Source organism: Meleagris gallopavo, chromosome 7 (genome assembly GCF_000146605.3).
Source record: "Meleagris gallopavo isolate NT-WF06-2002-E0010 breed Aviagen turkey brand Nicholas breeding stock chromosome 7, Turkey_5.1, whole genome shotgun sequence".
Classification (NCBI taxonomy): Eukaryota; Metazoa; Chordata; class Aves; order Galliformes; family Phasianidae; genus Meleagris; species Meleagris gallopavo.
In genome coordinates, this window is record NC_015017.2 from 17,849,003 (window position 1) to 17,875,056 (window position 26,054).

General features: G+C 52.7%; 2 protein-coding genes and 1 long non-coding RNA gene across 6 annotated transcripts; 2 read left to right on the plus strand and 1 right to left on the minus strand.

Annotated features, from left to right (window-relative positions):
- Window positions 1-5: 5 nt before the first annotated feature.
- Window positions 6-6,648, plus strand: LOC100546840 (motor neuron and pancreas homeobox protein 1-like; the record flags this gene model as incomplete). The annotated part of the gene is made up of 3 exons (XM_010713787.3): window positions 6-192; window positions 4,403-4,563; window positions 5,090-6,648. Coding segments are annotated over 3 exons (663 nt in total), but the record flags the coding sequence as incomplete, so codon positions are not given.
- A 968-nt stretch (window positions 6,649-7,616) lies between these two features.
- Window positions 7,617-25,531, plus strand: CFAP65 (cilia and flagella associated protein 65). Of its 4 annotated transcripts, none has more exons than XM_019617123.2 (33): window positions 7,617-7,756; window positions 8,011-8,085; window positions 8,356-8,507; window positions 9,166-9,268; window positions 9,615-9,781; window positions 10,020-10,219; window positions 10,344-10,489; window positions 10,644-10,866; window positions 11,114-11,379; window positions 11,564-11,764; window positions 11,838-12,200; window positions 12,280-12,417; window positions 12,885-13,130; window positions 13,433-13,657; window positions 13,749-13,901; window positions 14,111-14,276; window positions 14,471-14,599; window positions 14,785-15,004; window positions 15,258-15,386; window positions 15,619-15,795; window positions 16,667-16,733; window positions 19,357-19,467; window positions 20,152-20,343; window positions 20,840-20,998; window positions 21,142-21,285; window positions 21,477-21,593; window positions 21,710-21,847; window positions 22,187-22,252; window positions 22,722-22,936; window positions 23,130-23,270; window positions 23,405-23,701; window positions 23,843-23,974; window positions 24,481-25,531. In XM_019617123.2, the coding sequence occupies exons 1-33, from the start codon at window positions 7,706-7,708 to the stop codon at window positions 24,500-24,502; spliced, it is 5,331 nt and encodes a 1,776-aa protein (XP_019472668.1). In that variant the 5' UTR covers window positions 7,617-7,705; the 3' UTR covers window positions 24,503-25,531. The 4 variants fall into 4 exon arrangements, with proteins under 4 accessions (XP_019472668.1, XP_010711931.2, XP_019472669.1 ...); XM_010713629.3 differs by having other exon boundaries at window positions 7,618-7,756; window positions 14,779-15,004; XM_019617124.2 differs by having other exon boundaries at window positions 7,618-7,756; window positions 12,144-12,200; window positions 14,779-15,004.
- LOC109368540 lies at window positions 14,832-16,036 on the minus strand. Its single transcript, XR_002116680.2, has 5 exons — window positions 15,998-16,036; window positions 15,570-15,694; window positions 15,287-15,376; window positions 15,037-15,120; window positions 14,832-14,948 (listed from the first exon to the last, which is right to left on the minus strand). It is a non-coding gene; the product is annotated as an uncharacterized LOC109368540 (long non-coding RNA).
- Window positions 25,532-26,054: the final 523 nt, after the last annotated feature.

Below are 26,054 nucleotides of genomic sequence, written 5' to 3' on the forward strand. Positions count from 1 at the left end.
CGGCCCTCTACCCGCCTGCCGTGTACCCGCTGCCGTCCCTGGGGGGCCAGCACCCCGCTTTCGCGTACACCGCCTTCCCACAGCTGCCGCCGCCCGGCGCCGATCACCTAAAGGCGGCGGTAACCGGTTCCTTCCCGCTGGAGCAGTGGATCCGAGCCGGGATGCTGGCGCCGAGGCTCTCCGACTTCCACGGTGAGTGAGCCGGGAGTGGGGAGCGATCCTCCCGTCGGGCGGGACGAGGCTGGGGGCTGAGGCTCCCCGGGGACACACCGGCGTGGATCGGGAGCACCAGCCCCACCCCGGGGCCGTGCCGGTCCCGGTGCCCGCAGAGCGCGGCTGCTCTTGGGGGATCTTCGAGGGGGGCTTCCGGGCCGCCGCCCGACAGCCGCGGGCTCTTTGGGCTCCGCCGCTGCGAGATGGAAACGAAAAGACGAAAGCGGAGAGAGCAGCCTGCACCGCGAAACGAATAAATGCCACCCGGTGTAGTTGGGAACGAACCCCCGCTTCCTGGTGCGGTAGCGGTAGGGAGGGATGAGCGTCTGGAAGCAGCCGGAGCGGGCACGGGCAGCACTGGAAGCCACTGCGTGCTCTGTCCCTCGGCAGAGCAGGGTTCTGTCACTTGCACCACAATGGGTGCTGCCCTGGGCTGGGTGAGTGGGGGTCCGGGCACCCAGATGGCGCAAGGGGACAATTGGCAATGGGCTGCCAACAGAAAGGCCGAGGGTTTGTCGGATTCTTAAAAACCTGGGAGCTGTTTACAGGCAGGGAAAAAGGAATAAGAAAAGGAAAAAAAAAAGTATGGCCAGATAAGTCTGTTAATTAATAAGCTGGCTGGGTGAATAATAACACAAAAGTGGAGAAATATAACGAGTCGACCCATTCTTTGCTGCTTCCTCAAGTTACATCAGGTTGAAGGGAAAAAGGCTGTTCCCTTCCTGCAGTGGTTCTCCCTTACCCCAGGTTCTGCCCCGGGCTGTGGGATGGAGCTGACTCTGAAGTGGTCGTGACACTGAGGAGAGCAAAGGTGTGCCTATGGTTCCATGGGCTGCGTGTCCCTAGAAGTGTCAGTGAGAGAAGGAAAAATAATCTGTCATTGCTGGGTGAAGCACCTTCACCTTCTTGCACCTTTCTGCTCCTCTACAGAATCCAAATCAGTACATCTCAGCAGCCACATAGTTTCATGCATGGCTGTGTTTCACCAGAGTGTGTTCCCACACTGTCCCTGCGCTCTGAGCTCAGCTTCTGCTTGGGATAACGTGGGCAGTTTCCATCCTGAGTGCTTTCAGGGTTTCTTCTGAATTCCTTCCAAGCGGCCCCTCTGTCAGAGCATGAAGACCGAGGCTGGATGCAGATTAGGAGCTGAAGCCTCCCTGTAGGAGAAGGATGAAGCACTGAGTTTGCAGCCAGTCTACATGCCTGTGCTTCCCTATAGACATTGCTCCTGACTTGGGACCCGTGCTTATCTTGGGGTTCTGGGCATCCTGCCCCCTTGGTTCCTGTGTCCTGTTCTTTCTGCAGTATAGGCACTGTGGCCATAGCCTGGCCCTCATTCTCTACCAGCTCATTCATCTTCTCCTTGTCCCATTCCATTGGGATCATTTAAGATCTCAACATTTTCTCCAGCTCTTAAGGGCTTGCTGCAAGTTTCAAAAGGAGGTCTCTTTCCAACATGTCTTCTCCTGTTCCTGGGTCCCTGCCCAAGCACTCAGCCCATGGATGGACAGACGTACCTGCCTGGCTGATGCTTCCAGAGGCTGAGCACAGATTTCCATGCTGCTGCTTGTGCCCGTGTGTATCTCTCTGGGTAGCAGTGGGCAGATACCCGGGAGAGACCCATCTGGGAGCCTCCTTGGGCTTGTTCTGGGGTACTCAAGGAGGTCACCTTGTCCTGTGTTCTTAGAAGATTCCAGGCCTGAACCATGAATGATTTCCTCCTTTGTCTGCACGTGGAGGTGTTCTGCAGGCATGGTGTGGTTTAGTCCCTGGAGAAGGAGCAGGACAGCCCCTAAGCTGGAGCAGCTGTGCACTGCATGTGCGTGCTCCACTCTCATCTGCATATGTTGTGGGGCTGGGGTACAAGGCACTAGGTAGGTGACTCGAGGCAGCAGGTCCCTGCATGGGGCTGCTCAGAGAAGCACTCCTGCTGCTGTATCTGTGGTGCCTTCCCTACCAGCCGCTGCTGCGGGGGCCTCTACTACTGCAATGCGGAGCAAGATGCGGTGGCAAAGCTCTGCATGCAGGAGCAGGAAGGTCTTGGGTCCTCTGCTGCCAGCCTGGGTCCCTGTCCCCAGGGCTCAGACCCACTGTGGGTACCTGTCCGTCCCCCCCAAACTGCATAGGGGGAGCGTTAGGTGCCGGTGTGCTGTATGCATCAGTATCAATGGGAGCTGCGGGTTATTTGCCCTGGCTTGCAGAGTGGTGGGAGCAGAGATCAGACAGCTGCTCTGGCAGAGATTCATAGGAGCAGAGTGCAGTGATGCACAGCTACAGGATGGGAGATGCAGGAAGAGCATAGGGCTGCCTGCTGGGACTGGTGCTTGGGGGGCTGCCTGGGGACAGACTGCATACTGGGGCTGTGGGACTGCTCCACTCGAGGCTCTTGTGTCAGCAATCGGGGAACAGGGAGCAGCAGGTTTGGGATGTGCCCTTATGCTGTCCCACAGAAAGCAGGCAGAGCTGCTGGCAGTGGCTGTGATACTGGTGGGACCACCTGTCCTCCCAGCCCTGACATCTGGAGGAACACCTCCAACGTTGGCTGATGCTAATTTCCTCTCCTTTATCTGCCAGCCCACAAAGCTAAGTGAGGTATAGCTAAACAAAACAAATTAAAACCAAGTGGGTTAATAGCAACCTTGGATTAGCTTTGTTATCAGGTAGATAGAACTGTAACAAATAAACCAATAATTCTCTATAAGCTTTATCTAACTAGCCAGAAGGTAGCTATCTCACAGAACTGGGCTTGGGGACATTGCTCCAGGGCAATCAATTTCTTCACTGCTGTTGCAGCCAGATGCTGGACACCCATCAGCGGATTCTGGTCCAGCCAGGCTGAAGGGGGATTGAGGCGATCTCTGATCCTCGGGGAGATGTCTGGGCAGAGAGAGTCCCTTTTCAAGCAAATGTGTGATGCTGAGGCAGTTGTTGGTCTTTTGGTGGGAGCTGGCTAAGGGGGAGAGCCTCCCTGAAGTGTTCCTTTTCCTATGGGATGATGGTGGGGATGGAGATATTCACAGCTCGGCTGGCAGAGCCCTGGAGGATGCTGTCTGTTCCCTGTGGAGGACATCCCAGAGTGGGCTGAGCTGTGGACTGGTTAGTGGCTTGGAGTGCATGTCAACAATAGAGGGATTTTAGGGTTGGGTTGGGTTTGGTTTTGCCAGCGAGTGGGGTAGGAGGCAGCATGGGTTTCTAGGGATGTTACTGTCTGTGATGGTGACCACTCTGCAGAGCGTGGATTGGAGACACTAAGGTGGAGAACCCAGGATTGACAGAAGGACCATATTCCAGCAGCCAGTCATTTGGGTTACATTCCACTGGTGTTTATGAGTCCTGGCTCTGCCTGTTTGACCCGTCCCACCCAGTGCCCAGGTACCCAGGATCAAACTCAGATGGCGCTCGGTTAATGCCCCTTCATAAATTCCTGTGCCGTGCGTCACCGCCGTGTTTGTGCAGGGCTCGGGAGGCACTCTGAGATGGGCAGGTCTGGATCAAAGCTGGAATCTGTGGGAGATAACACTGGTGGGTGCACTGTGCCCTGCAATGAGGGTGAGCCCCCCCGACAGCCTTGCCCTGTGCTGTCCCCAAGTGGGGCATGGCTGTGGGGCTCCATCTCACCCCACACACTCTGTCTTCCGTATGTTCTGGCTGGGGAGCTCAGACGAGTTGGGGAGCAGTGGGACTCTGCAGCTGGAGTGTGGGATGTGGTGGGGGCATTGCAGCAGGGATGTGCCAAGGATCTTTCCCATTAATGTCTCTCTGCCTCTCCAGTCCTTTACTCCCAGCTGCAAACCTCTGCGTTTGGTTGCTGCTGCGGTGCTGGGAGAAGCAGTAAAGCTGAACGCGCTGGGGACAACAAAGCGAGCAGCCAGGAGATAAGCAGGGATCAAACACGGCGCAGAGCCACCCCACGCGGGCTGCTCAAAGGCCTCTTTGTTCTTCCTGCTCCGGGCCGGCGATGATAGCAGCCCAGTGAGGGAACCCTCGGCGGTTGGGCAGACACCTGTGCGTCCCGGCAATAAAAAGCAGCGTTAATTTCAGCCACGGGACTGATCCTGCTTGCACACCAAGGGCTGATAACATATCTTGGCGGCAATAAAGCCATGGTTGGGTGGGAGGTGATGGAGGAGGGCTGGCAGAGGGCTGTTCCCCGCTGTCCCATCACCCTGTGTGTGCGTGTGCCCCGCAGCCACCCCGCAGTCTGCCTTGATGGGGAAGTGCCGCCGGCCCCGCACCGCCTTCACCAGCCAGCAGCTGCTGGAGCTGGAGAACCAGTTCAAGCTCAACAAGTATCTGTCCAGGCCCAAGCGCTTTGAGGTGGCCACATCGCTGATGCTCACTGAGACACAGGTACCTCGGGGTGGGGGCAAAGAACTGCTGGGGATGTGGGGTGGGAAGTCAGGGCAGTGCTGATGTCCCTCCCTTGGCTGCCAGCAGCCCCACTGGCACCCCTTTCCTGGGCAGAGCTGTCCGATGAGATCCAGGCCCTTCCCTTGCTAAGGCCACCCCAGAAACCTCGTTCCACCCACCACCCCCAGCCTGCATTGCAGAGTCTCCCCATCTCTCCCTGCACTGTGGGTGAGGGCTTCTCATGGGGTTAAAAGTCCTCTTTTAGTGTCCCTGTGCATGTGTGGTGACATTCTGAGGACTTGGTCCCCTCTGTCCCCAACCCACCCATGCCAGGGTGGGATAGGGACAGCCCCTGGGACCCCCAGGGCCTCCTGCAGAGCCAAAGCACTGCAGGATGCTACAGCAAAGGCAGTCTGGGGGTGCTTCGATGCAAGGAAGGCCATGGGTGAATGGGGATGGGTTGGGGTGGGAGGAGTGCTGATGGGTACCCACGGCTGTGGTGTGATGGCTGCTCCTTCCTGAGCAGGTGAAGATCTGGTTCCAGAACCGCCGCATGAAGTGGAAGCGGAGCCGCAAAGCCAAGGAGCAGGGGATGGCAGTGGAGCCCGAGAAGCCACGGGGGCTTGGCAAAGCTGACGAGAGCCTGCTGCCCAGCCAGCCCCAGGGACAGGCTGGCGACAGCCCCGAGTTTGAGGGGTGCAGCCCCGGATCGGGCTTCCTGCGCCGCAGCACTGAGTTGGGCTACGGCCCCGACTCCTCCTGTTCAGGGGGAGAGGAAGATGAGGAAGAAGAGGACGATGAGATGGGCACTGCAGAGAGGAAGATGGGCTCTGTATTGTGAAGAGGGTCCAGGCTGAGGAGTTGGAGGCCTCTCAGCTGGCAGACACAGACTGTGCCCATGTACAGCCATGGGGGCTGAGAGGAGCCTGCCCCCCCTTTAACTTATGTGTGTTTGGAGTCTATTTAATGTGTAATTATTCCTGTGTGTATTCGGGAGTGTCCCCACATCCCTCCCCTATAAAGCTGTTATCCAGATGCCTCTGCTTTTCCTTAGGGGATGGAGCACTGCATCTCCTGCCCCTGTGCTGCCCTGTCAGTGTCTTGCTTGGGAACAGTCCCAGGGCCTTCTTTAGCTGCAAACTGCCCCTTCCTGATAGTAGGGCAATGACCCTCCCCCTCCACTCCCCCCCATTCTGCCCTTCACCTGGGTGGTAGGGAAGGAGGGTGTGCAGCATGCATGCCTGTCACTTCTCCACTGTGGTCTGTGCTCTGCTGGGCAGCCTGTGGGCAGGGCAGCACTGGCACCAGCAGCTCTCAGGGCACCCAGCCTTCCTGTGTGGCACCGTACTTGTCCCATGGTGATGTCTGATCCACTTTTAGCCCCATTCTATGATTCCCTGAGGATTGTGCTTGTTCTGTCTAGGCTTGGATCAGCTCATGGTAATGGGATGACAACAGCCACCCTCTACTGCCTCCCTAGGAGCCATGGGTTAAGCCATGACACATAAGCAAGCAGGGCTCCCCTTATCCTTGGGATGCTGAAGGGTTCTGGCAGACCGTATATATAGGAGTGTGTGTATATACATGTATATATGTAATCCTTCCCCTGTATACCTATCAGTGCTTCCTTTCGAGATGTTGTGATGGCAACACAGGCGGAGAACCAGGGGCTGGGGACAGAGGGAAGGGTAAGAGAAGTGCAGGAATGGACAGCTATGCTGTGTGGGGGCACAGTGACCCTCAGTGGCTGTTGGCAGCTCAGCAGCTCTCCCTGGGTGCCAGGCATCCTGGGCGCCCTGTCCAAAGGTGGGGGGTAGAGAGGGAAAGGAGAGAAGGGAGAACAGGGAGCACCAGGAAGGAGGAGGGGAGCTGGCAGGATGTCACAAGCTTAAAACGTTCACCTTGATGGGCTGTGACAGCTTTAATTTCCAGAGTACAACCATTAAAGTGATGGATGGGAGGCGTCTGTCCCGCGCCTGCCACATGCAGGGACTCAGTGGCTGCAGGAGGGTTTGTTTTGCTGCTGTTATTTATGAGATTGTTTTTGCAGAAGCCAGGCACTCATCCAGTGCTGGGGGACAGAGGAGGGGTCGCAGCTGCAGGAGGGGTTGGGGTGCTGATTTACAACTGCTCACTCGGATGACTCACGGTGTAAACACTGACAAATGCCATTAAAGCTGCATCTCCTCCCTGCCTCTACCCCAGATCCAGCAGCCCTGCTCTCTGCCATGCTACACCCTGAGGGGTTGTCCAGGTGTTCCTGATGGGCACATGAAAGTCCCCTCTGCCCCTTCATCTGCTTTCACCCATTTCCAGAACTGCTTTCGGCAGCAGTCACAACTTGTTGCTTGGGGCACCGATATTCCAAGGGTTGGCCTTGCCCACTGAAGTGCAATCCCATCTCCATGCCAGTGCCCTCCAGCCTATTGCATCCCACACACACGAAGTACTTCCACACCTGAACTCCACACCCCTCTCCCCCATTCCTCTTATGCACCCACACATCTCTGCCCCCTCTCCAGCACTTACCCTCATCTTCTCTTTCCCTTAGGCTCTCTTGGACCCCTCTCCACCCTGCCATCACCCCAGCACCCCTTAATCTATCCTTGCTCCCATCTGCTCCCTGTTCTCCCCATCTGCTTTCTGCAGCACCTGCACCCCTGTCTGTCACAATATTCATTGTGACCCCCTCCATATCCATCTTCCTGTCCTATCTCCTGGCCTCCATCTCCCCTCCGCATCACCTCGACCCCCACATCTGCACTTCCTTATTTGCCCCTGTACACTTTGCATTTCTGTGTATGCCTCCTAAACCACATGGGCTCCCAGATATGCTCCCTGCATCCTCCTATCTGCATCCCCCTACTTGGCTTCTCTGCATCCCCTATCTGCCACCTGCACCCATGCCATCCCATCTGCGCCCTGAGCCCCCTATATCTGCCCCCCATACACCCCTACCCGGACTCCCTACATGTCCCCCTGCACCCCTCCCATCCGACCCCCCTCACCCACCCGACCCCCCTGCACTCCGTACCCTCTCCTTGTCCCACTGCTGCCCCCTGGCGGCCGCAGACACGCGTAATTTGATCCGGGGCGGCCGCCGTCGTTGCTACGGGAGACGCCGCCGCCGCGTCCGGTTGCCATGGCAACGAGAATGATGCTACGTGGCGCTGAGCCGGAACTGGGAAGCGAGGTGGGCTCGGGCAGAGGGAGCAGAGCTGTGCTCCCGTGCTGTAGGGAGTGGGGCCCTGCTGCAGAGCCCTAGACAGGGCTATAGGAGCAGTATAAAAGCCTGCTTTCCAAGCTGAGAGCAGCCCTGCTGGGAAATGGGGAGTGCCAGGGATCCCCGAGGAGGGGTGGTTGGGTCCTGGGGGCTCTCGGGTGCTGGGAGCAAGAAGCCTGGCAGAGGAGTGGTGTGTGCGAGGACGCTCTCCTCTCATTCCTCAGATGATGGCTCAGGTGCAGAGGGAACCCCCCAACCCAGACCCTCTTCAGAGGCGGTGCTGTGGCTGTGTCAGGAAGGTGAGTGCTGGAACCAAGGGTACCGCTGCCATGGGTGGATTTACCAGAAGGGCAGAGGAAGGGAGACAGCTACCGTCTCTTTAACCACTGCTTCTGTAGTTTCTGACATCCAAGAGGACCCCACAGAGCTTTGGGGACTCCTGGGACCCTGCCATGGAGTGGCTCGACATGCCTTGCCAGGGCCACAAGCATTTAAAGTGAGGCAATAGCTGTGGGGGTGACTTCTCCCCCTTTCACAAACTGCTGATGTTCCTGTTGCAAATTCCTAAGCCATCCTCAAGAAAGGCAAAGAAGAAAGGCATATTCTGGGGCATTGAAGTGGCAGAAACACTCCAATGGCGTGGCTGGGAGCTTGGAAAAGAGGTGATCAAACATCTGGTTCTGAAAAACGTTCATGAGAAAACCCAGAAGCTGAGCTACAGGTGTGTGGGAAGATTCCTTCTCCTTTTCCTCCTCACCCTCTCACTGCATCTTCATTCCTCTGCTCCATCCATCACTTCAGCACCCACTCTCCTATCCATCTGCCCCTCTTCCCTTGGGCTATGCACTGCAGGCTGTGTGCACGCTGGCGCAGCAGGGCAGAAACCCACTAATTCAGATGCACAGCCCTTGTTCCCAGCAGGAGTATTTAAAATGAAATGCCTTTTTAAAATTCGGTTTTGCTGATACTTCTGTCTGTGAGGCATTTCCAGTCTAGTGAGATTTGAATCATGGATGTATGCCAGCCAGCCACTGGTGTGTCCCAAAACCATGGCTCCAGGGAGTTCTGCTGGATGCCAGCACTCCCTGTGACCCTGCCTACTCTGAGACTCAAATGTTTCTGCCCTTAGTAAGAGTTTGGCTCGCAGTGTGCAGCCTGGGAATGTAAAATACTGTTTAAGGAAGGGGCAGGTATTTAGAGCTGGGAATGGATTTTCAGGACACTTGGTTCTGCCTCTATTTGCTGGGGTCAGGATCCTAAGTCACTTCTAACTGTGGGGCTTTGGAGCCTTTTAATACTTCATTCTCTTTTCTGCTACCTAATAGAACAAAAGCTGTATGGCATCAGACAAAATGTCCTGTTTTAATCTCGTTATCCAGATGTCCTTCCACGCGGTTCTTCATCACTGTTTTTCCCCAGCCAATTGCCCTGAGCCCTGGCATGTCCTTAACCCTGCCCATCATTTTCCGACCCACTGAAAAGGTAAAGTGGCAGCATCAAATCTGCTCTCTGCCCTGCTTGGCTTTCAGGGAGGGAACCCGTCCTTTTGGGAGGTTCTAGTATAGGACAGCATAACACTCCTGCAATCTCCATGCCTCCAACAGCTGGGGGAGCAGTTTGCCTGTGGTTACGGCTGGCAGTTAGGAGAGGGCTCCTTGCATAAAGTATTCCCAATTATCCCATACTGCCTCTCACCAATGTCAGTAAAATAAGGCATTTGAACTACTTGTCCCTGGCTTGATCCCAGAGATCAATGGGGTGAATTCAGTGCAGAACTCAGCTCGAGGGAGCCCATCTGACTGCTGTCTCCCCTCACTTCTCCATGCAGAGGGACTATGAAGACAGCATCTGCTTTCAGAAGGCTGAGGGTGAGTTCTCTGTCGCCCTGCGTGCTGTGCTCCCACGTCCCTGCCTGTCCTTCCCAGCTGCTGTCCAGTTGCCTCTCTGTGCCGTGCACAGCGCCGCGGAGACGACATTCACTGTGCGCAATGTGGGGTGAGTGCCGTGTGGCTGAGCTGCCCCTCTTGGTTCGGTCAGATGTACGACCCCTTCTAGGGCTTCCCATTGCGTACAACTCCCTGATGTGTTTGGCCACATGCATTAGATGTTCTGACGTTCACCATTGTTTGTTTCACAACCTAACTGAGCTACCCATTGGGAAAGGCCCATCCTATGCTCGATTGCACAGGTAGAACGGCTCCTTTCATCTTCTCCAAATGTCCTTGCTTCCTAGTGACCTCATCACGGTGTTTGCCTGGGAGACACCCAGCCCCTTCTACATGATTCCTGAGCACGGCGTGCTGAGCGCAGGCGCTGAGTGCACCATTAAGGTGCTCTTCCAACCCAAGGCAGCTGCGGTGTGCAACGTAATAGCAACGTGTTGGTTTGGTATTGAAGAGAAGCAAAAGAGAACCATGCAGCTTAGAGCCCAGGGTTAGTCGTTGTTGTGTTTAATGCTCAATAATATGTATTGTCCCTAACCTCAGGGCAGCATCCCACAGGGATACAGGGAGGTGCTGTGCTTGGAGGTGATGCTGTGTATTATCCTCTTTAACAGCCAAATATCCCTATCTGCAAGTGAATGTGCCAGGGGAACAGCACACAGGCGGACAGCCTGGCAAGTTACAGGACGTGCTGTGCTTCGGATCGGTGCCAGTGGGCGCGAGAGTGGAGAAGTGTGTAGAAATCCTCAACACGTCTGTGGTATGTGAAGAGGGAGACTGCTTCTTGCAAGAGGGTGACAAGTTGGCACATGTCCCTGGGGGACGTGGTTTGGGAATCTCCTGTAATGCTGTAAAAATAGCCCAGGTGGGAGTGTGAATAAAACATGATGAGCCCGTTTCTTCTCTGCTTGCAGGTTGATGCACCATGTATGATAGAAAGAGCAAAAGACCCTCTACTCCGAGATCACGTCTTCTCCTGCGATGTGTCCCATGCTGTTGTCCCTGCCAAAGGGAAGCTGGCCTTGGGCATACGGTTTCAGCCACAGACAGTAGGAGAGCACAGCACAGATTATTTCACTGTCACACCTACTGGGTGCCTCCAGCAGACCGTTCTAAAGATGGTTGGCTCATGTAAAGGTGAAAGCTTCCCACGTTTCTGCCTTCCTCTCAGCCCTGCAGGGGAAGCGCTAGCGCTTGGGGAAGAACTAGGGACTGTCCCAGCCCTCGTAGATGTACCTTCTATTGCCATCCATGCCTTTCCTGGAGCACTGATTTAAATTTACACTGCCTTGAGATGTGAGATAGTTGGAGGTGAATGTGAAGCTGTTTGCTGGGACTGGTGGGCTGGCTGGAAAAGATTAGTTGTGTATTCTTGTTGTTCTAGGCCCTTTGGTGTCCCTGCACCAATCCTCTGTAGACTTCGACTGGATCAACCTTGGGGAAAGCTCAATGCAGACACTGAAAATCAGCAATGTCTCAGATGTCTCTGCATACTACCAGTTTGATATTGATGGCAGGGGGAGTGTCTTCTCTTTGGATCACCCCTGCGGGGTCTTGGAGGGCACAACAACCTTAGTGCTGAAGGTGACCTTTTGTCCTGCTCACCCCATCAGCTACCACCGCAGAGTGGTGTGCCTCGTTCATCATCAGGTAAGGGAGCAGCGGGTGGTATCACCACTGCGAGAGCTCAGAGGGTTTTTGCAGTGTAACCCACCAGGGCTGGCCTCTCGAAGCTGGTAGGAAATCGGTATGTCTCTATAATCTATAAGGTAACTTTCAAGGTAATCATAGAAGGGCAGCTTATTTTGTACAAGAATTTCTGTTGTTTTCCCAGGGACCCCTGTATGTGGACTTCTTCGGTACCTGCCATTCAGACACCACTAAGCCAGCCATCCTGCAGGCGAGACACCTCTCCTGGTACAGAACCAACACAGTGAGGGGGCTGACCTTCTATCCCCCTGATATCCTGAGTGTGATGCTGAAGGATGGGAAGTTGCAGATGGATGAGAAGAGGGCCCTTATGCTCCTTCCTGAGGTATGAGCTGCTCTCCCTGAAGTCCAAGGTGCAACATTTATCCTGCACACACTGAGATGCTCCCATCCTGTAGATCCCTCTGGGCAAGCCCCCCAAGGAATACACTGAAGCCAGCTCCATGAGTGAATATTTCTGTGATGGCATAAGCAGCGACCTGGCCTTGTTTCCGCCTCACGTTAGTGTCAGCCCCAGGGAGCATGATTTTGGGTGCTGCGTGCCACTCCACAAGGCAGAACCGCTTCCTCTCTGTGTCACCAACCACACCAAAGGAAAGATCACCGTTGCCTGGACTCCAAGCCATGGCAGTGCTTTCCAAGTGACCCCCGGAAGCTGTGACATCCCACCTTTGAAGTCTTCAGCCTTCCGTGTCCTTTTCCAGCCCACCCAGCTCAACAGCCTTTACGCCGCAGAGCTGGAAGGTTTTGCCTTCTACAAGGTTGGTAGCAATGGCCAGGAGGCACCTTGCTATGCTCCCCTCCCTCATGCACTCAGCTCTGTCTCCTCCGTGCCTGTAGGTTCTGAGACAATACAGCAACATTGAGGAGGATGCCACCATCTGCCCACCCTGGTGCCTGACCATCAAGCTGAGGGCGCACACGTATGAAGCAAAACGGGAGCACTTCATCCCACAGTACCTCTTAGATGTCCCCAAGGTGTGTGAACTTAAAGTAATTGGAATTTTGCAGAGATGCTCAGTGTTTACTTGTGAACTTTTGCTTCGCCCCCATTGCAACATCCTGAGGCATGTCTTAGGTGATTTATGATGATGGGGAGACTCTTGGTTTGGGAAAGAATTGGAAGCCTTTTGTCCTGTGTTACTCTCCCAAACTTCAATGCGACAGGTTGCATGCAGCATCTCGTCAGCTCTGAGTGGAACGCTCTTGGAATCTCCTTCTTGCCTTGTTTAAGTGGGTGTAGGCACTGACAAGGGTGCTTAGTCCCCTCTCAGGTGCCTTAGGCACTCCATATGCACTTAGACAAATGGAGAGCAGAGTACACACTTTTGTAAGAGGCTTGCAAGGCGGAGTGGAAGTTTTCCTGCTTCTCCCTGCTGCATTTGTATCACAATAAAGCAGTGATCCTGTAAGGTCAAACAATCCATCTTGTTTGTTTCCTCCAGACTTTTCCTCCTGTGGCTTCTGACACAGACACCTACTGCAGTGCTCTGCTCTCAAACACAGGCACCTCAATGATAACCTTCAGCATGAACCAAGCTGCTTGTCCCTCTGTTTTGGTCAAGCCCCACTCGGGACATATCATGCCAGGAGACCACCAGATTTTCTTTCTCTCCACTCGCCCAGTTAACACTGTATCACAGCAGCACACCCTGTCCTTGCAGCTGAACTCCTATCCAGGGTACACCAAGGTAAGCAGAGGGAAGGATAAGTTTCTGAGGATGATTTCTTCCACTGTACTCATCTTCTTCTCAGTTCTCCATCCACACTGCTGATGGAAGATGCTCACTATGCCAGATATTCTATATCTCTTGTTTCCTTGTGTCTCTGTCTCTTGGAAAGCATTATATGATGCTCAAAGCTCAGTCCAGGGTCCTTCCCATCCTCCTTCAGCCCATTTGTTCTTCTTGGAAGAAGCAACCCTTTTCAAGGTCCATCCAAAGGTAAGGCAGACTTCTGGCTAACATCTATTGTTTTTCCTTGAACACCACAGGAGATCATGCTCCGGAGTTGTGCAGAGTCCCTTCTCTTGCTCTTAGAAGGTGGTGGGAATCTATACTTCAAGCCTATTTGCATAGGGACCTCCTCAACACAAAGATATACCATAAAGAACTGCACAAGGCTACCCATGGCCTTCACGTGGAAGATCCACCACTCTGACAGCAAGCTCCTGTCTGTCAGACCAGCAGCAGGGCTCCTCCAGCCCTACGAAGCCATGGTAAGCTCAGGTTCTATCAAAATAGCATTGTAATCTCTACAGTACAGCTCTGGAGCTCCCATCAATGTTATCCTTCCCTTTGTGGTTTCAGGCTCAAGCATGGACTTTTACCCCTGACAACGTGACAAAGTATCTCCTGCGAGCTGCAGTGTTTGTGGGTTGGGAAAGCCCAGCACCTGTATCACCCCAAAGCATCCATTATAACTTAAGGATTGTTGGAGAGGGGGCACTGGGCACCATCAGGGTAAGGAAATGGGGCCTGTAGTGGGGGCTGTGGTGAGATGCGGGTCTTTGGCTCCTCTGGCACTCCCAGCTCTCTCCTCCCATTGCCTGCTCTCCTCCATTTGTTCTGCACATGGTCCAACATAGTGTCCAAGATCCAAAGCAGTGGCTACATCCACTGCTATCCTCTACCTGTAATGGTGACCTTTGCATGATGGATTTGCATTTCAGGCACAAAAGGAACACCTGGACCTTGGAAATGTTCTGGTTGGCAACCTGAAAGACTGCAGCATGGTACTTCTGAATGATGGGATCTGTTCTCTGGAGTACATCCTCACTGTGGAACAGCTGATCACCGGGCTTTGTGACCCCAAGGAAGTCTGCAGTGATCCGATAGGTATTGGGGGAAATTAGCCTGGGATCGGGCTTTGTCCTTCCCCACTTTTCTGCAAAACGGTGCTGGAACATGCTCAGAGGTTGAGCTGCTTGCTGGCTAACTTGCAACCATTCTCATAAGCTACGTACAAGATAAGATACTTGTGTGCTTTAAGCTATATGCCCAGAGCTCATGCCACCTCCTTTCTCCTACAGCTTTGGAACTGGAACACTCCAGAGGGACAATCCCTGCAAGGTCAAAAGCTGTTGTGCGAGTAACAGTCAGGCCAGCCCGGCAGCTGCACTACACCTGGTCCATCAGCTATGCAATCTGCACCCCCGCAGGTGAGAAATGGGTGTCTGTGAGAAGGGGGAGAAGGTGTTCCCTCCCAGCCAAGCAGTCTGTGCCAGAACAGAGTAAACTGTGCAGGACTGTAACTGTCCTGACAGCAGAAATCCCTCTGCTGAACAGTTCATCTTCTCCTGCATACTCTTTCCCTTTCGCTTTACTTTTGTCTCCCAAGTTCCAGATCTTGCAAGTACAAAAGCAGAGCAGCAACTCCTCTGCTGCATAGAAGCAACAGGCGCCCACCCAATGTTCCGCATCGCTGATGCCTGCTCAGCAGGGAGTGCTAGCGGCATCAGCAGGCTGCTTCTCTGGAGGCTTCTTTCCCTGGACACACTGAATGAATACCTGCAGCGAGACCCGGCTCCCAGTGAGCTCACCTGCAGTGTTCCCACCAGGCACAGGTGAGGTGAGGGGTAAGCCAAGCAGTACTCACAGATCCTCCATGTATCCCATGCGTAAAAGATCAGAGAAAATCCAAAGGCATTCCTTACACCCAGTATTCTTTCTCCAAAAAGAGCTGAAGGATCAAAGAAGAATTATAAGGAAGATAGATAGTGTAGAATCATAGAATGACTTGTGATGGAAGGAACCTTAAACCATCTAGTTCCAACCCTTCTGTCTCAATTTAACCTTTTCTTTCTCCCTGCTGATCAGCACATGCTTGATCCCCCCCATATACACACCTCTCCTGCTGGATTTCAACTTTGGAGCTGCCCCCATAGGCTCAGAGCCTGCCCTTGTGATGCTCCTGCTGGTGAACAACGGTGTGGTACCTGTGGAGTGGTAAGCAGTGCTGGATGGAGCTCATCCTTCTCTTGGGTGTCTGCACAGGGAGATGGGAATGCTCACAGGGGCCCATGAGGTATTAGAGAATGAATGGAGTGATGTAGTTTGTGTTGTGAGGCTGTGAATGAGGCCTGTTAGTGGGTCTGGGTGGGGAAGCCTGGCTGGACTAAACACACTGACCTGGGCAAGCAGCCTGTCCCTGTCACTGACCAGCTCACTGGGTCCCTAGGGCCTTCCTCTTTCCTTCTGACCAGAAGATGGACATGGAGCACTGGGCAGAGAACGCAGATCTCAGCCCGCAGGAGCTGCATCAGATGAGAATTCAGGATAATCAGCTCTTCAGCATTTCCCCTAAGTCAGGGAAGCTTCTTCCAGGACAAGAGGAAGCAGTCCAGCTCTCACACAGGTGATGGCATCATCCTGTATGCCAGGACAGCACCTGCTGGCAGAATGCCCTCCTTCTTCCATACTATACAATTAATGAGTATACTGACATTATGGTATAGCAGTGTATAATTAATGAATATACAGATGTTAAGGTATAACAGAGAGCTTGGCAATGATGTTATTACACCAAAGCAGGAAACAGAAACGATAGAGACACTCACCCATAACCTGGGCTCACGTGAGAAACTCCAGTGGAGCAGATCTCCAGAAGAGATCCTTCTCCGCTGGTGGTCAGCTCTTAAATAGGTCTAGGAGAGGTGGAGCCAGGCTCCACTCCTTCCAACAGCACAGGAGAATTGCCTTCACCTGTGCTCCTGTGGCTGACTCACTGCTCGCCTCAGGTGATCAATCAGAGGTTCAGGCTGTGATTCAGCAGTCCCCATGCACATGCCACATCCTTTCCCTTCACATGCCTCTTGTCCAGCAGACGTTGCGCATGTGCAAAGTCCCTGAGCCTGTACTTTCTGCATCGATGACTACACAGTGATATTCTTGTCTTCGCCAACAGCTAGAGCCTTCTGTGCCTGTGGGAGGTGTGCAGGCAGTTGGCCAGCTTTCCTTCTATAACAGCCCTGATCTGAGAAGGGCTGGTGCTTCATACGGCCTAGAATCTCAGGTCCCTCCACTGGCGTATGATTAAAACCAACACTGCACCGCTTGTTCCCACCCTAGCACAACCGTCCCCCTCCCTCTCTCAGAGGCCTTTATGCAACAATGATTCTTTAGCAGTGAAATGAGTTGTCTCTAATGTACTGTGTGACCCTGATTCTACCACCCTGGGCTCAAGGTTGGTTTCTAATTTTTTTTTCCTCCTCCTCTTGCACTGCTAGACACGATTTCATTGGCACCGATCACCTGCCTGTGTTGCTGAAGGCTTCCTACGGCCATGAGATTCTGGTAAGGCAGCAGGTGTCTGTTGTGTGTGTTTGCAGAACAGCATCAGGTAGGAGCTGGATTACAGGGCATTCCTCCAGGAGCTGCGTGGGCCAGAAGCCTGGGGCCTTCTCCTGCAGTCTGCACCAGCCAAAGTAGAGACATAAAGCCAGCATCGTGACAAACCCCAGCCCAGCAGGCATTCCCTGCACTCCTGGTTGGCTGTTCCTGCTGCAGTCCCAGCCTTATTCCTCCCACTTCTTCCTCCTTGCCAACAGCTGAGAGCCTCCTACTCATTCCTCCTGCTTTGCCACTCGCTAAAGCATCCCAGAGCTGATCTGCTGTGTGTTATCCCATGGCATTTCCTCAGGCTTGGAATGAGTTTTTCCTCTCTCCCCCTGTCTCAGACTGTCAGTTAGGGTCAGAGTCACCTTGTGCTCTGCCAGGCACAGCTCGTGCCCATCTGAGCCTTCCTGTCTGCCTCTGAAGTTTCCTGTGAGACCATTGTGTTCACACATCTCTTTTATTTTTCTTTTCTTTCAGGACTATTGTCAGCTGAAAATCCAACCCTTTGACCAAGCTGTTCAAACAGTGGCTTAACTGTACCTTCCCTCAAAGCCCTTGGACGGGCTCCCTGTGCTCTGCCTGCCTGGCACAGAGAGTGGCGATGAGCATTTCACCAGCTGGCCACTGTGCCATTGTGCTTTGGGGGGACCAGGTGCCTTTAGGTTGGATAGAAGGAAGTTGTTTACAGTAAGGGTGGTGAGGCACTGGCACAGGCTGCCTAGAGCGGCGGTGGGAGCCCAGTCCCTGGAGACACTCAAGGTTAGGCTGGAGGAACTCTGAGCCCCTGATGGAGCTGTGGGTGTCCCTGTTCATTGCAGGGTGGCGGACCAGATGGCCTTTGAGGTTCCCTCAAGTGATTCTCTAATTCTGTGACAGCAGCAGAGACCTGGAACAGCATAGGTGACTGCAATAACCAAAAGATGCACAGTGCCAGTACCAAAGTGCCAATATCAGAACACAGGAGTGGGAGATGCTCTTCCTTCCGCAGAGAGGGCAGCTGAGGGGCTGAACGCAGAGTGCTCTCCTTCCTTCCACGGATAAAGAGTGTAGAGCCACCACCCCCAGGGCAGAAATCACCATAATCCACTTGTACAATCAATAAGTGTACAGAGGTTAGTCTAAGTAGGATTATTGCAGTGGAAAGATAATAAACAAAAAATGCTCATCAACATTGTAGGCTCACAATAAGCTCCACAAGGACCAATCTCTAAAAAGAGATCCTTCCTTAGTGGCAGTCAGCACTTAAATGGGATCTAGGAGAGCCTAGCCAGGCTCCACCCCTTCTGGTAGCATAGCTGAATTGCCTTCACCTGTGCTCCCACGGCTGACTCATTGCTTGCTTCAGGTGGTCAGTCAGAGGTTCAGGCCGTGATCAACAGTTCCCATACACCCACTGAAATCGCCCTTGCCGCTGCTGTGCTGATTCTCACCTGGAACTCAAGAGAATCTTGCAGAAAATATGCTAACCTTAAGGGAAGCAAATGCTGTTATGTCACCCCAGAAGTTAGGTTTTGGAAATCTGATATAGCAGTGATGCAGAGGTGGAGACCTTCAGGCTAGCATATTGCCTGGTCCTTTGTCAAATTTCAGGCTGCTTGGCCTCAGAGTAGTGATGTTATCCAGTCTTCAAGTAATATAAATGGGTGCTTCGCTCCCAAAGTGCAAGAGGGTTTCTGATCCATTTCTCCTTTGCAGTTTGGAAACATCAGCTCATGTTCTCCCTTTACTTGCATGGTATCTGGCTTGTTGAGGGCCCTGAGAGGATGAACGCTCATGTAGTTGCTTTGAAAAGATGAAATAATGAAATCCCATGCGGGTTTTTGTTAGCTTTGTATTTCTAGTCCTCTCTCCTTACTTACCTTGCTTATGGAACTGAACTGGAAGGGGCTCTTCTGGAAGAATCAGCATTCTCTGCTCTTGTTTAAGCTCCTGATACAGCATCTCCCTCGGATGTCCATCCAAGGCTTCCACCTATCATCTCTAATGTCTTCCTTATCTTCTGTGCATGCACTTGGAAAGTAGCTGTGCTTTAGGCTAATGGCAAATTGCAGTGACTTAGCTCCCTTTGTCCATGCAGAGACATTATAAGCTCTGTGATTCCATCTCAGCCCATCTCCAGGCAGCAGACAGCTTGAGGGTGCTTTGAGGTGATTCTGCTGGAAACCTTGCACCATGACTCATGTGAGCCTAGCCACAGCTTTCTCAATATGCAGAACCCCATGTCTCTTCCTTTCCATGAACCAATCTGTAACTCCATCTGCTTTGCACGATGTGGTGGCCACTTTACTAACAGGATTCTGTTAGTCACCTGAAATTCAGCTGGGAACTTCGGAAACCTTTGGGTTCCCTATTGGCGCCTGACATAAGAAAAAGAAATGCCATATGTGATACAACCTGCAAGCCTTCCAGAGAAAAGCCAACAGTTGAGAAATCTCTTCAGCTCCTTGCCTTTGCTCACTGTCCTGGTGTTACCAATGTCAGGCTGTGAATGGATTGCCCTCAGCTTGCAAAGTATTTGTGTTGTCATTGCTGATGGGGCCAAAGCTTTGTGAGACAGTGACTGCATTTCTTTCTGCCATAGCTGAACTTCAGAGGTGTGACGGTGGAGAGGGAGCAGCGGTACGTTAATTTTGCTTCCTCCAAGCATCTCTTCATGCCCATTGCCATTGGGACATCCCACCCCCCCGTACAGGTGAGCATTCTGGGGCCAAACCCAGCAGCAGTTACCTGGAACTGGGTGCTGAGATGATCGTGGGAAGGCATCTCTCCTCACCTCCGGTTCTACAAAATTTGGCATTGGCTCCAACCAGAAAGCTTATAGAGTATGTTGGACTCTTCCCCTGTTCTTTTATGTTGGATCTGAGTGATGACTTGCTTAGCTGCTCCAGGCACTTTGGAAAGAAATCCTAATTAGTTTCTTAGTAAATTAATTAAACTTCCTTAAATACTTATTCAGAGAAAAAAAAAAAAGAAGAAAAAAAAATGGAGCTTTGATTCTGTTCTGCCTAATTTGTTTGGGAAATGAGCAAGACTGAATTGAATTAAAATCACTTTAGTAAGAGTGTTCTTGCATTTCAAGTAATCCGCTTTACAGTGATTCCTTTAGCTAACTAGTATTAATTTTTTCCTAGACTAAATTCACAGGGCACCACTTGGAGAGGCATTGTAGTCATCAGCATACATGTGCAGTGATAAATCTTCAGCACAGAACCTATTAGAGCCTCCATGATAACTCCTGATGTTATGAAGACCCTCATTCTTAGGAGATGGGCTGACTAATTAATTACTAATTCTTATCAGAGTCCTCTGGGGAAGTGTTAACTGGTTTAACTTGTGCAGGGTTTTCATGAGCATTCCACTCTGTGATTCACATTAGATTTATGAACTTTACAATGGGAGCTCCACGACAGTGATGTTTGAGGTTCAGCTGGACAGCATCATGACGGTGCAGAAGGACAATTATCAGCATCCTGTATTTATCTGCTTGACTCCTAGAGGGGAAATTGCCCCTGGCACTACAGGACATATTGAGTGGATCTTCTCACCACTGGAAGCCAGAACATACTTGGTAAGGCCTTCCTCATAACTGCCAAGGATCCTTTCTGCTGTCCTATGCCTCACATTCTTTAGATTTTGTATTGATTTTTGGTCCGTGCAATGCTACAGCTGAACTGAGCTCCATCCCTCCAAGAAGCAGAATCTGAGAGCAGATAGATAGTCTCATAAGCCTCTCCATCCCAAAGAGCACATTTCTTCCACAGCCAGAGGCATCACAATATATATTTTTTCAAGGATCTAACAGTACCCAAGGGATATAAACAATATCTGGTCAGATTTGTGGTTCACTGCTGGCTTCCAATAACTCCCACAAAAGAGACTGAAGCTGAAATATTTCATCCCTGCAGTGTGCACTACTGAAAAGAAAGCAAAAGAACCTGGATTTCTCTGTGAATTTCTATGTGATTTACATAAACCAATTGTAGTCTGTTAGCCAAAGCACTGCCTTTTTGCATATCTCTACTGATCACAGCTATGGACTTCATGCTCTTATTTTTCCAAGGCAGGTTGATGTTCCCATCCACATCGTGGGGGGTGATTCAGCTTTGATCACCTTCCAGGGAGAAGGCTATGATCCAAAAGCCACAGAAGAGAGTGCCACTTTCAGAGAAGTTTTGTCCCCTTCAGTCCTTCTGGGTTCCACCAAACTAACTGTGACTGGGCAGGTAAGTCCAGGAGCTGATATGAGCAATACGGTCAGACCAAAAATGTGTGAAAGATCCCCTTCTTCCCCAACGCCAGCAGAATGTCCTGCTCCTTGCTTCCTCAATCCCACTGCAATAGGGCTGTTTCACCCTGCTTCCTGCAGGCTGCCTCCTTGTCACACCACAGGATTTGCATTGGGAATATCCCAAGCTGCACCAGAGCCAGCCGACTGGTCTTTCTCAATAATATCTCAGAGAACAAGGCAGTTGTGTTCACTTGGAGGACAGGCAGTGTGAAAGACAGTGAGGTGAGTCCTTTCTTCTTCCTCCACTACGCTTCTCTACCTTTCTCTACCCTTCTTTATCCTTCTCTACTCTACCCTACCTAGAATAGCATGAGGAACCCCACAAATCTTAATTTCCTGCAGGGAGAGGGCACACAGCAAGGGCTCAGGACAAAGAAACAAATCCTCTGTGGCTTTTTTTATTTTCCCCACAGATATTGCAGGTTGCCCCAGAGCAGGGAGTTGTGCAGCCCGGAGGGAGCACCCCCTGTTTCATCACTCTGCAGCCTTCAGGGAAAGTGTCCTTCTACAGCACGGACCTGGTGTGTGAGGTGAGAACCAGGAGCCCGTCTGCTCCTGTCACCTGAGCTAGCCCAACAGTCCCCACATTCAGGCTCTGTCATTTGCAGCTCATTTCCCTGCTCCCCAATCATGGTGTGCTCTGTAGGTGTACATCCAGGAGTCCCTGGTTCAGTACGAGAGGAGCCTGCAAGAGTGGGAAAGGGAAAAAGAACGGCAGGCAGTGGAGTTCACCATCACGGAGCAGGACCTCAGGGCTGAGAAGAAGCCCAGGCCATCTGCTGGAGTAAGTGCTGCAAAGGGAGGAGCTTGAAAATTGCTTTTCTAAACACACTGCAAACTCTGTATTTGCTAATAACCATCGAAATTTGGAGGTTTATGAGCAGCTTTAAGAAAAAAAAGCAAAACCTGCAGCTCTGGAAATTGGTAGTTGAATTTATAAACATGGGTAAACAGTGGCATAAAGCATGTAACTACCATGAAGAATGTGGCCAGTGCAGAATGGAAGGACTGGGTCATTGGCTTTCAGCTGGGGCAAGGTAAAAGAGAATCCTGAAGTCTCGTTCAGCTCCTTATCTTTCCATACACTCTCTCTCTTTCCCTCCTTCTTCTTTTTCTTTTTTAGAAATCATCAGATTCTGCTGAGACAGAAAAGCTCCGTGAGCCCTCAGCAGTAGTCTGGAAATTCAAGGTAAGTCAGGCCCATCTCAGCGGCTGCAGAATCAAACTGATTGTGTTAGAACAGAGGCTCTCACAGTGTGGGAGCCCAGGCAGAGAGCACACCAGGATTTGTAGCTCCAAGGCTTTGGGACACAAACTGTTTGGAAGAGCCAGGAGAATCAGACTGTCTGGCTGTGCCCCGTGGATTGTAACTTTCCAGCTGAGGGGAATGGGAAGTGAACTTGGAACCCTGTATGCACCCATGACTGCAGCAACACTTTTTGAATAGATTTGGAAGGTTTTGAATAAGCAGAAAAGCTGCATGTGGACAGGGCAGGCAGCACCTGAACTGCTGTCACATCGGGGCAGCAAGGCCATAAGGTCAGGGCATCCTCTGGAACAAGCATAAGGATGGCTGGGGAGACGTGAAAGCGGTTCCACTTAACCCAGTGTCATGGCTGGAGGAGCAGTAAGGATCTGCATTTCTTGCTCTCTGACAGACACTGCCCCCCATTAAGAACCACCCTGTGGCCAACCTGCCTGCGGGGCACTTGCAGAGGAGGCTGCTGTCAGACAAAAAAACCAGCCATGTGTGGGTCAAGCCAGAGCCTCCCAGGCCCATCCTTTTACACCTTGATGTGACAGCAAGGTTCCACTCTACTGAGGACTTCTTCAGCAACTTTGCCTCGGAGTTCCCCAAATACTTCTTGCCCTGGTAAGGGACTGGGACGAGAAGTGGCCCATTGGGAGATAGTGTCAGAGCATACTGCTCCTCTGGGAGAGTGCCTCTCCAGGCACCTCTGCAGCTCCCTGCTTCCTGCAGTGCTGCTGTTCAGCCAGGAGGCTGCAGGTCTGCAGGAGCTCACTTAGGTAGCGTGGCACTGATGGAACATCTCCCTGGTTCTCAGCCCCAGCATCCACCAGCTGCCGTTTGTGGATGGGAGTGTGGACAGAGAAAGGATGGAGATGGACCCCAAATGGCTGTCCCTAGCTACTGCTTCCAAAGAGGAGCTGCAGATAGTGATGGACATGCTGATAGGTGTCATCAGGTGTGTGCCCCTTCATCCTCACCCACTTTGCAGCCCCTATATTCCAGGTTCTCCCTGGCTTGTTCTGGCTTACAATGATCCTCGGAGTCACTCGGATACCTGATTTTGTGGAGTCATTCTTTTCCTCCCCCCAGGGGCCTTTTGGAGAACACCCAGTTCCATGATGCAGTGAGGAAATGCCTGCAGGAGCCCATCCCATATTTCTCCCAGTTTCAGTGTGAAGAAACGGCAAAGACCCAACATAGAGGACAGTGCTCCACCATCCCCTCCAGGCTCTCTGCTTCCCCAGATCTTTTCACCAAGGAGAATGGAGAGGGAAAAGAAATGAGCCAAGAATCCTCTCCCAGCAATGATTTTCCGGGCTCCTGGGAGGGACCGAGTGAGGTTTTTCGTCATGAGTGGCTGAGGGAGCAGAAGGCAATGATGAAGGGGTGAGGAAGAGCTGCACACACAAAGCAGCTGTTTGTTGGCCTCAGCATGTATAAAACAGTGTGCTCTGCTGCTGTGCCTGTTGTGTGTTGGGGGGAGCTGCAACAAGCATCCTTCCTTATCGACTGTCTGATAACCCCCAGGCAGCCAGCCTTCAGGAGTCTGGTGGAGATGATGCTGGAAAACACACTGCAGAACATCCTGGTGGAAGCCAGCTGTGGGGAGGTGGTGCTGACAGCCCGGCCCAGGGTCATTGCTCCCAGCCCCTCCCGGAGGTAAAGGACCTGTCCTTAATGTGTCAAACTGAGGCACAACCCATATTCTAGTTTAGCCAGGCTGAGGTCTCAGTGCCAAGGCTGCCTGTGTGGAAGGTGGAATCCAATCCCAAAGCCTCTGCATTTTGTTCTATCTCAAGCCTTCCGTGAGCCCAGATCTTCCTTGGCAGCATGCTCAAACAGCTCAAGGAGCAGAAAGCAGGCCAAGCTCTCCTGGTCTGAGATGGTGTGGGATCCAGTTAGATGGAGGGAATGGCCACAGTTGAACAGGCAGACGTGAGGCTGAGGGCAAAGAATGAGAGTTTGTCCAGTCCTGGGGATGACTACAGGGATTTGAGACCAAGGGAAGGTTACTGAACGGAGATGTCATCTCCAGAGCTGCAAAATTCTTGTGCAGATGGAGGTGGGATATTCCCTGTGATCTCCCAGGGATGGATGGTTGCCTGGGGGGGGGGTGGTAACAGACTGCACTCTCCTTAGCCCAAAGGCAATCTCTTCTCTTTCAGAATCGCCAGTCCAGCACCCTAACCTTCAAGAGCATAGCTGTGGCACAGCATGTTGCTTGAGCTCTGCAAGCACATCGCATCTCCACTCTTCATCCCATCCCTGTGATGTCCAGAGCCGCTCCAACCCTCCCACCCCTGGACTCGATGCCAGCACGTTGCCTGCCTCCAAGGCTGTACATCCTGACCGTGTCCCCAGCTCTGCTTTGAATCTTCCAGCAACTCTGATGGCTGCATTACAGCTCCTGCAGACAGTGAAGGGCTGCAGCGTTCCGGTCCACCCAGCAGCCCAATAAAAGGAGCTCAGCTCTGCAGGCACAGACATTGGTGTGCAATAGGATGTAATCAGCGCGTCCGGATGTAGTAGTGCCCTGGAGGAGCTCTCTCCTTATAAATCTACGAGGTTCTCACTGGGGGAACAGGGTGCCGCTCAGCTTTGGCTTCCCGTATGGCTGTGACTGTCCCTTCCACATGTCGCATTGTCACAGCCGGGAGGTGGCACTGTTAGTTCTCAGAAAGCTCCGGTGCCGGCGCAGGACTGGAGCCGCTCTTCCTTCCCTCGCAGCCCTCAGGAAAGCCACGCACTGCGGGGTGCTTCAGCCCTGCTTGGCAGAAGGCAGATGCCGGCTGTGCCCGGGGGTGCTGCAGCTCTTCCAGAGCTCTGCTCGCTGCAGGAGCCCTGCGTGCGTAACGCGTACTGAGCCCCAGGGCCAAGCTGTTCTTCCCGCTGTCGGAGATACTGTGCTGCCAGCTCAGAGAGCACACCTCCTCCTCCCTCCCCAGCACGCTGGGTGCCAGATCTTCCACGGCAGCTTCTCTATTTTCCGGGCCGGTGCCGAGCAGGGGCTGGGTGCCACGTCGCTGCACCCCGATAAGGTAGCAGCAGCTGTTCGGTCCGTTTGTGGAGGATCTGCCAGGTACAAGCCCCTCACTAGGATCTTCTTAATACAGGTCCCACGCTGGCTTCCCAAATGGGCGGCGTGAGCAGCAATCTCCCCATCCTCCTAAAGCAGATGGGATCCAGCTGCCTGCAGAGCCCCGGTGCTGCCCGGAGCAATGGGGATAGGGTAGGTGACTGCATACGTCCCTGGGCCCGCTGCGTGATGATGAGATCTGGGAGCTGTCTACACATCTGCAAGAGAAATGTGTCTTCCCTTTGCAGTGGGTGTGTGTTCCCCGTGGCTGGGATGGTGGGGCTGGCTCCCAAGAGGACTGTAAGGATGTGGTCAGAGGGAAAGTTTGGCAATCCATGGGCTCCCCGGTTATCGGGAGTGCTCCGTGGGTAGGCAGTTTGTGCAGCACACAACAGCTCTTTTCTTCTTGGCTGTTCAGCCTGGGAAGGGTGGAATAGCCTTGGGGCAAGTGGGCGACAGAAGCCATCCTGAATCCCATTAAAACATTTAACACCTGCTGAATCGTGCCTTTGTCTGGGAGATAAAGGGAGGGGAACAAAGCTGCTCTTGGTCTTCCCTGCTATGATGCCTGCAAGGCACGGTTATCCCATTTGCCTGAATCCCACCTCGTGTGACCCCACATCCAGACAGGGACAGTGCTGGAGAACAGTCGCCTGTGTCCCC

Excerpts from the sequence above, each read along its gene's own strand:
- CFAP65 (XM_010713629.3), top strand. The coding sequence starts at position 7,706 with ATGGCAACGAGAATGATGCTACGTGGCGCTGAGCCGGAACTGGGAAGC. Across the intron at positions 19,468-20,151 it reads CATCCCACCCCCCCGTACAG|ATTTATGAACTTTACAATGG; the intron begins GTGAGCATTCTG and ends GATTCACATTAG. Across the intron at positions 22,253-22,721 it reads CAGTAGTCTGGAAATTCAAG|ACACTGCCCCCCATTAAGAA; the intron begins GTAAGTCAGGCC and ends GCTCTCTGACAG.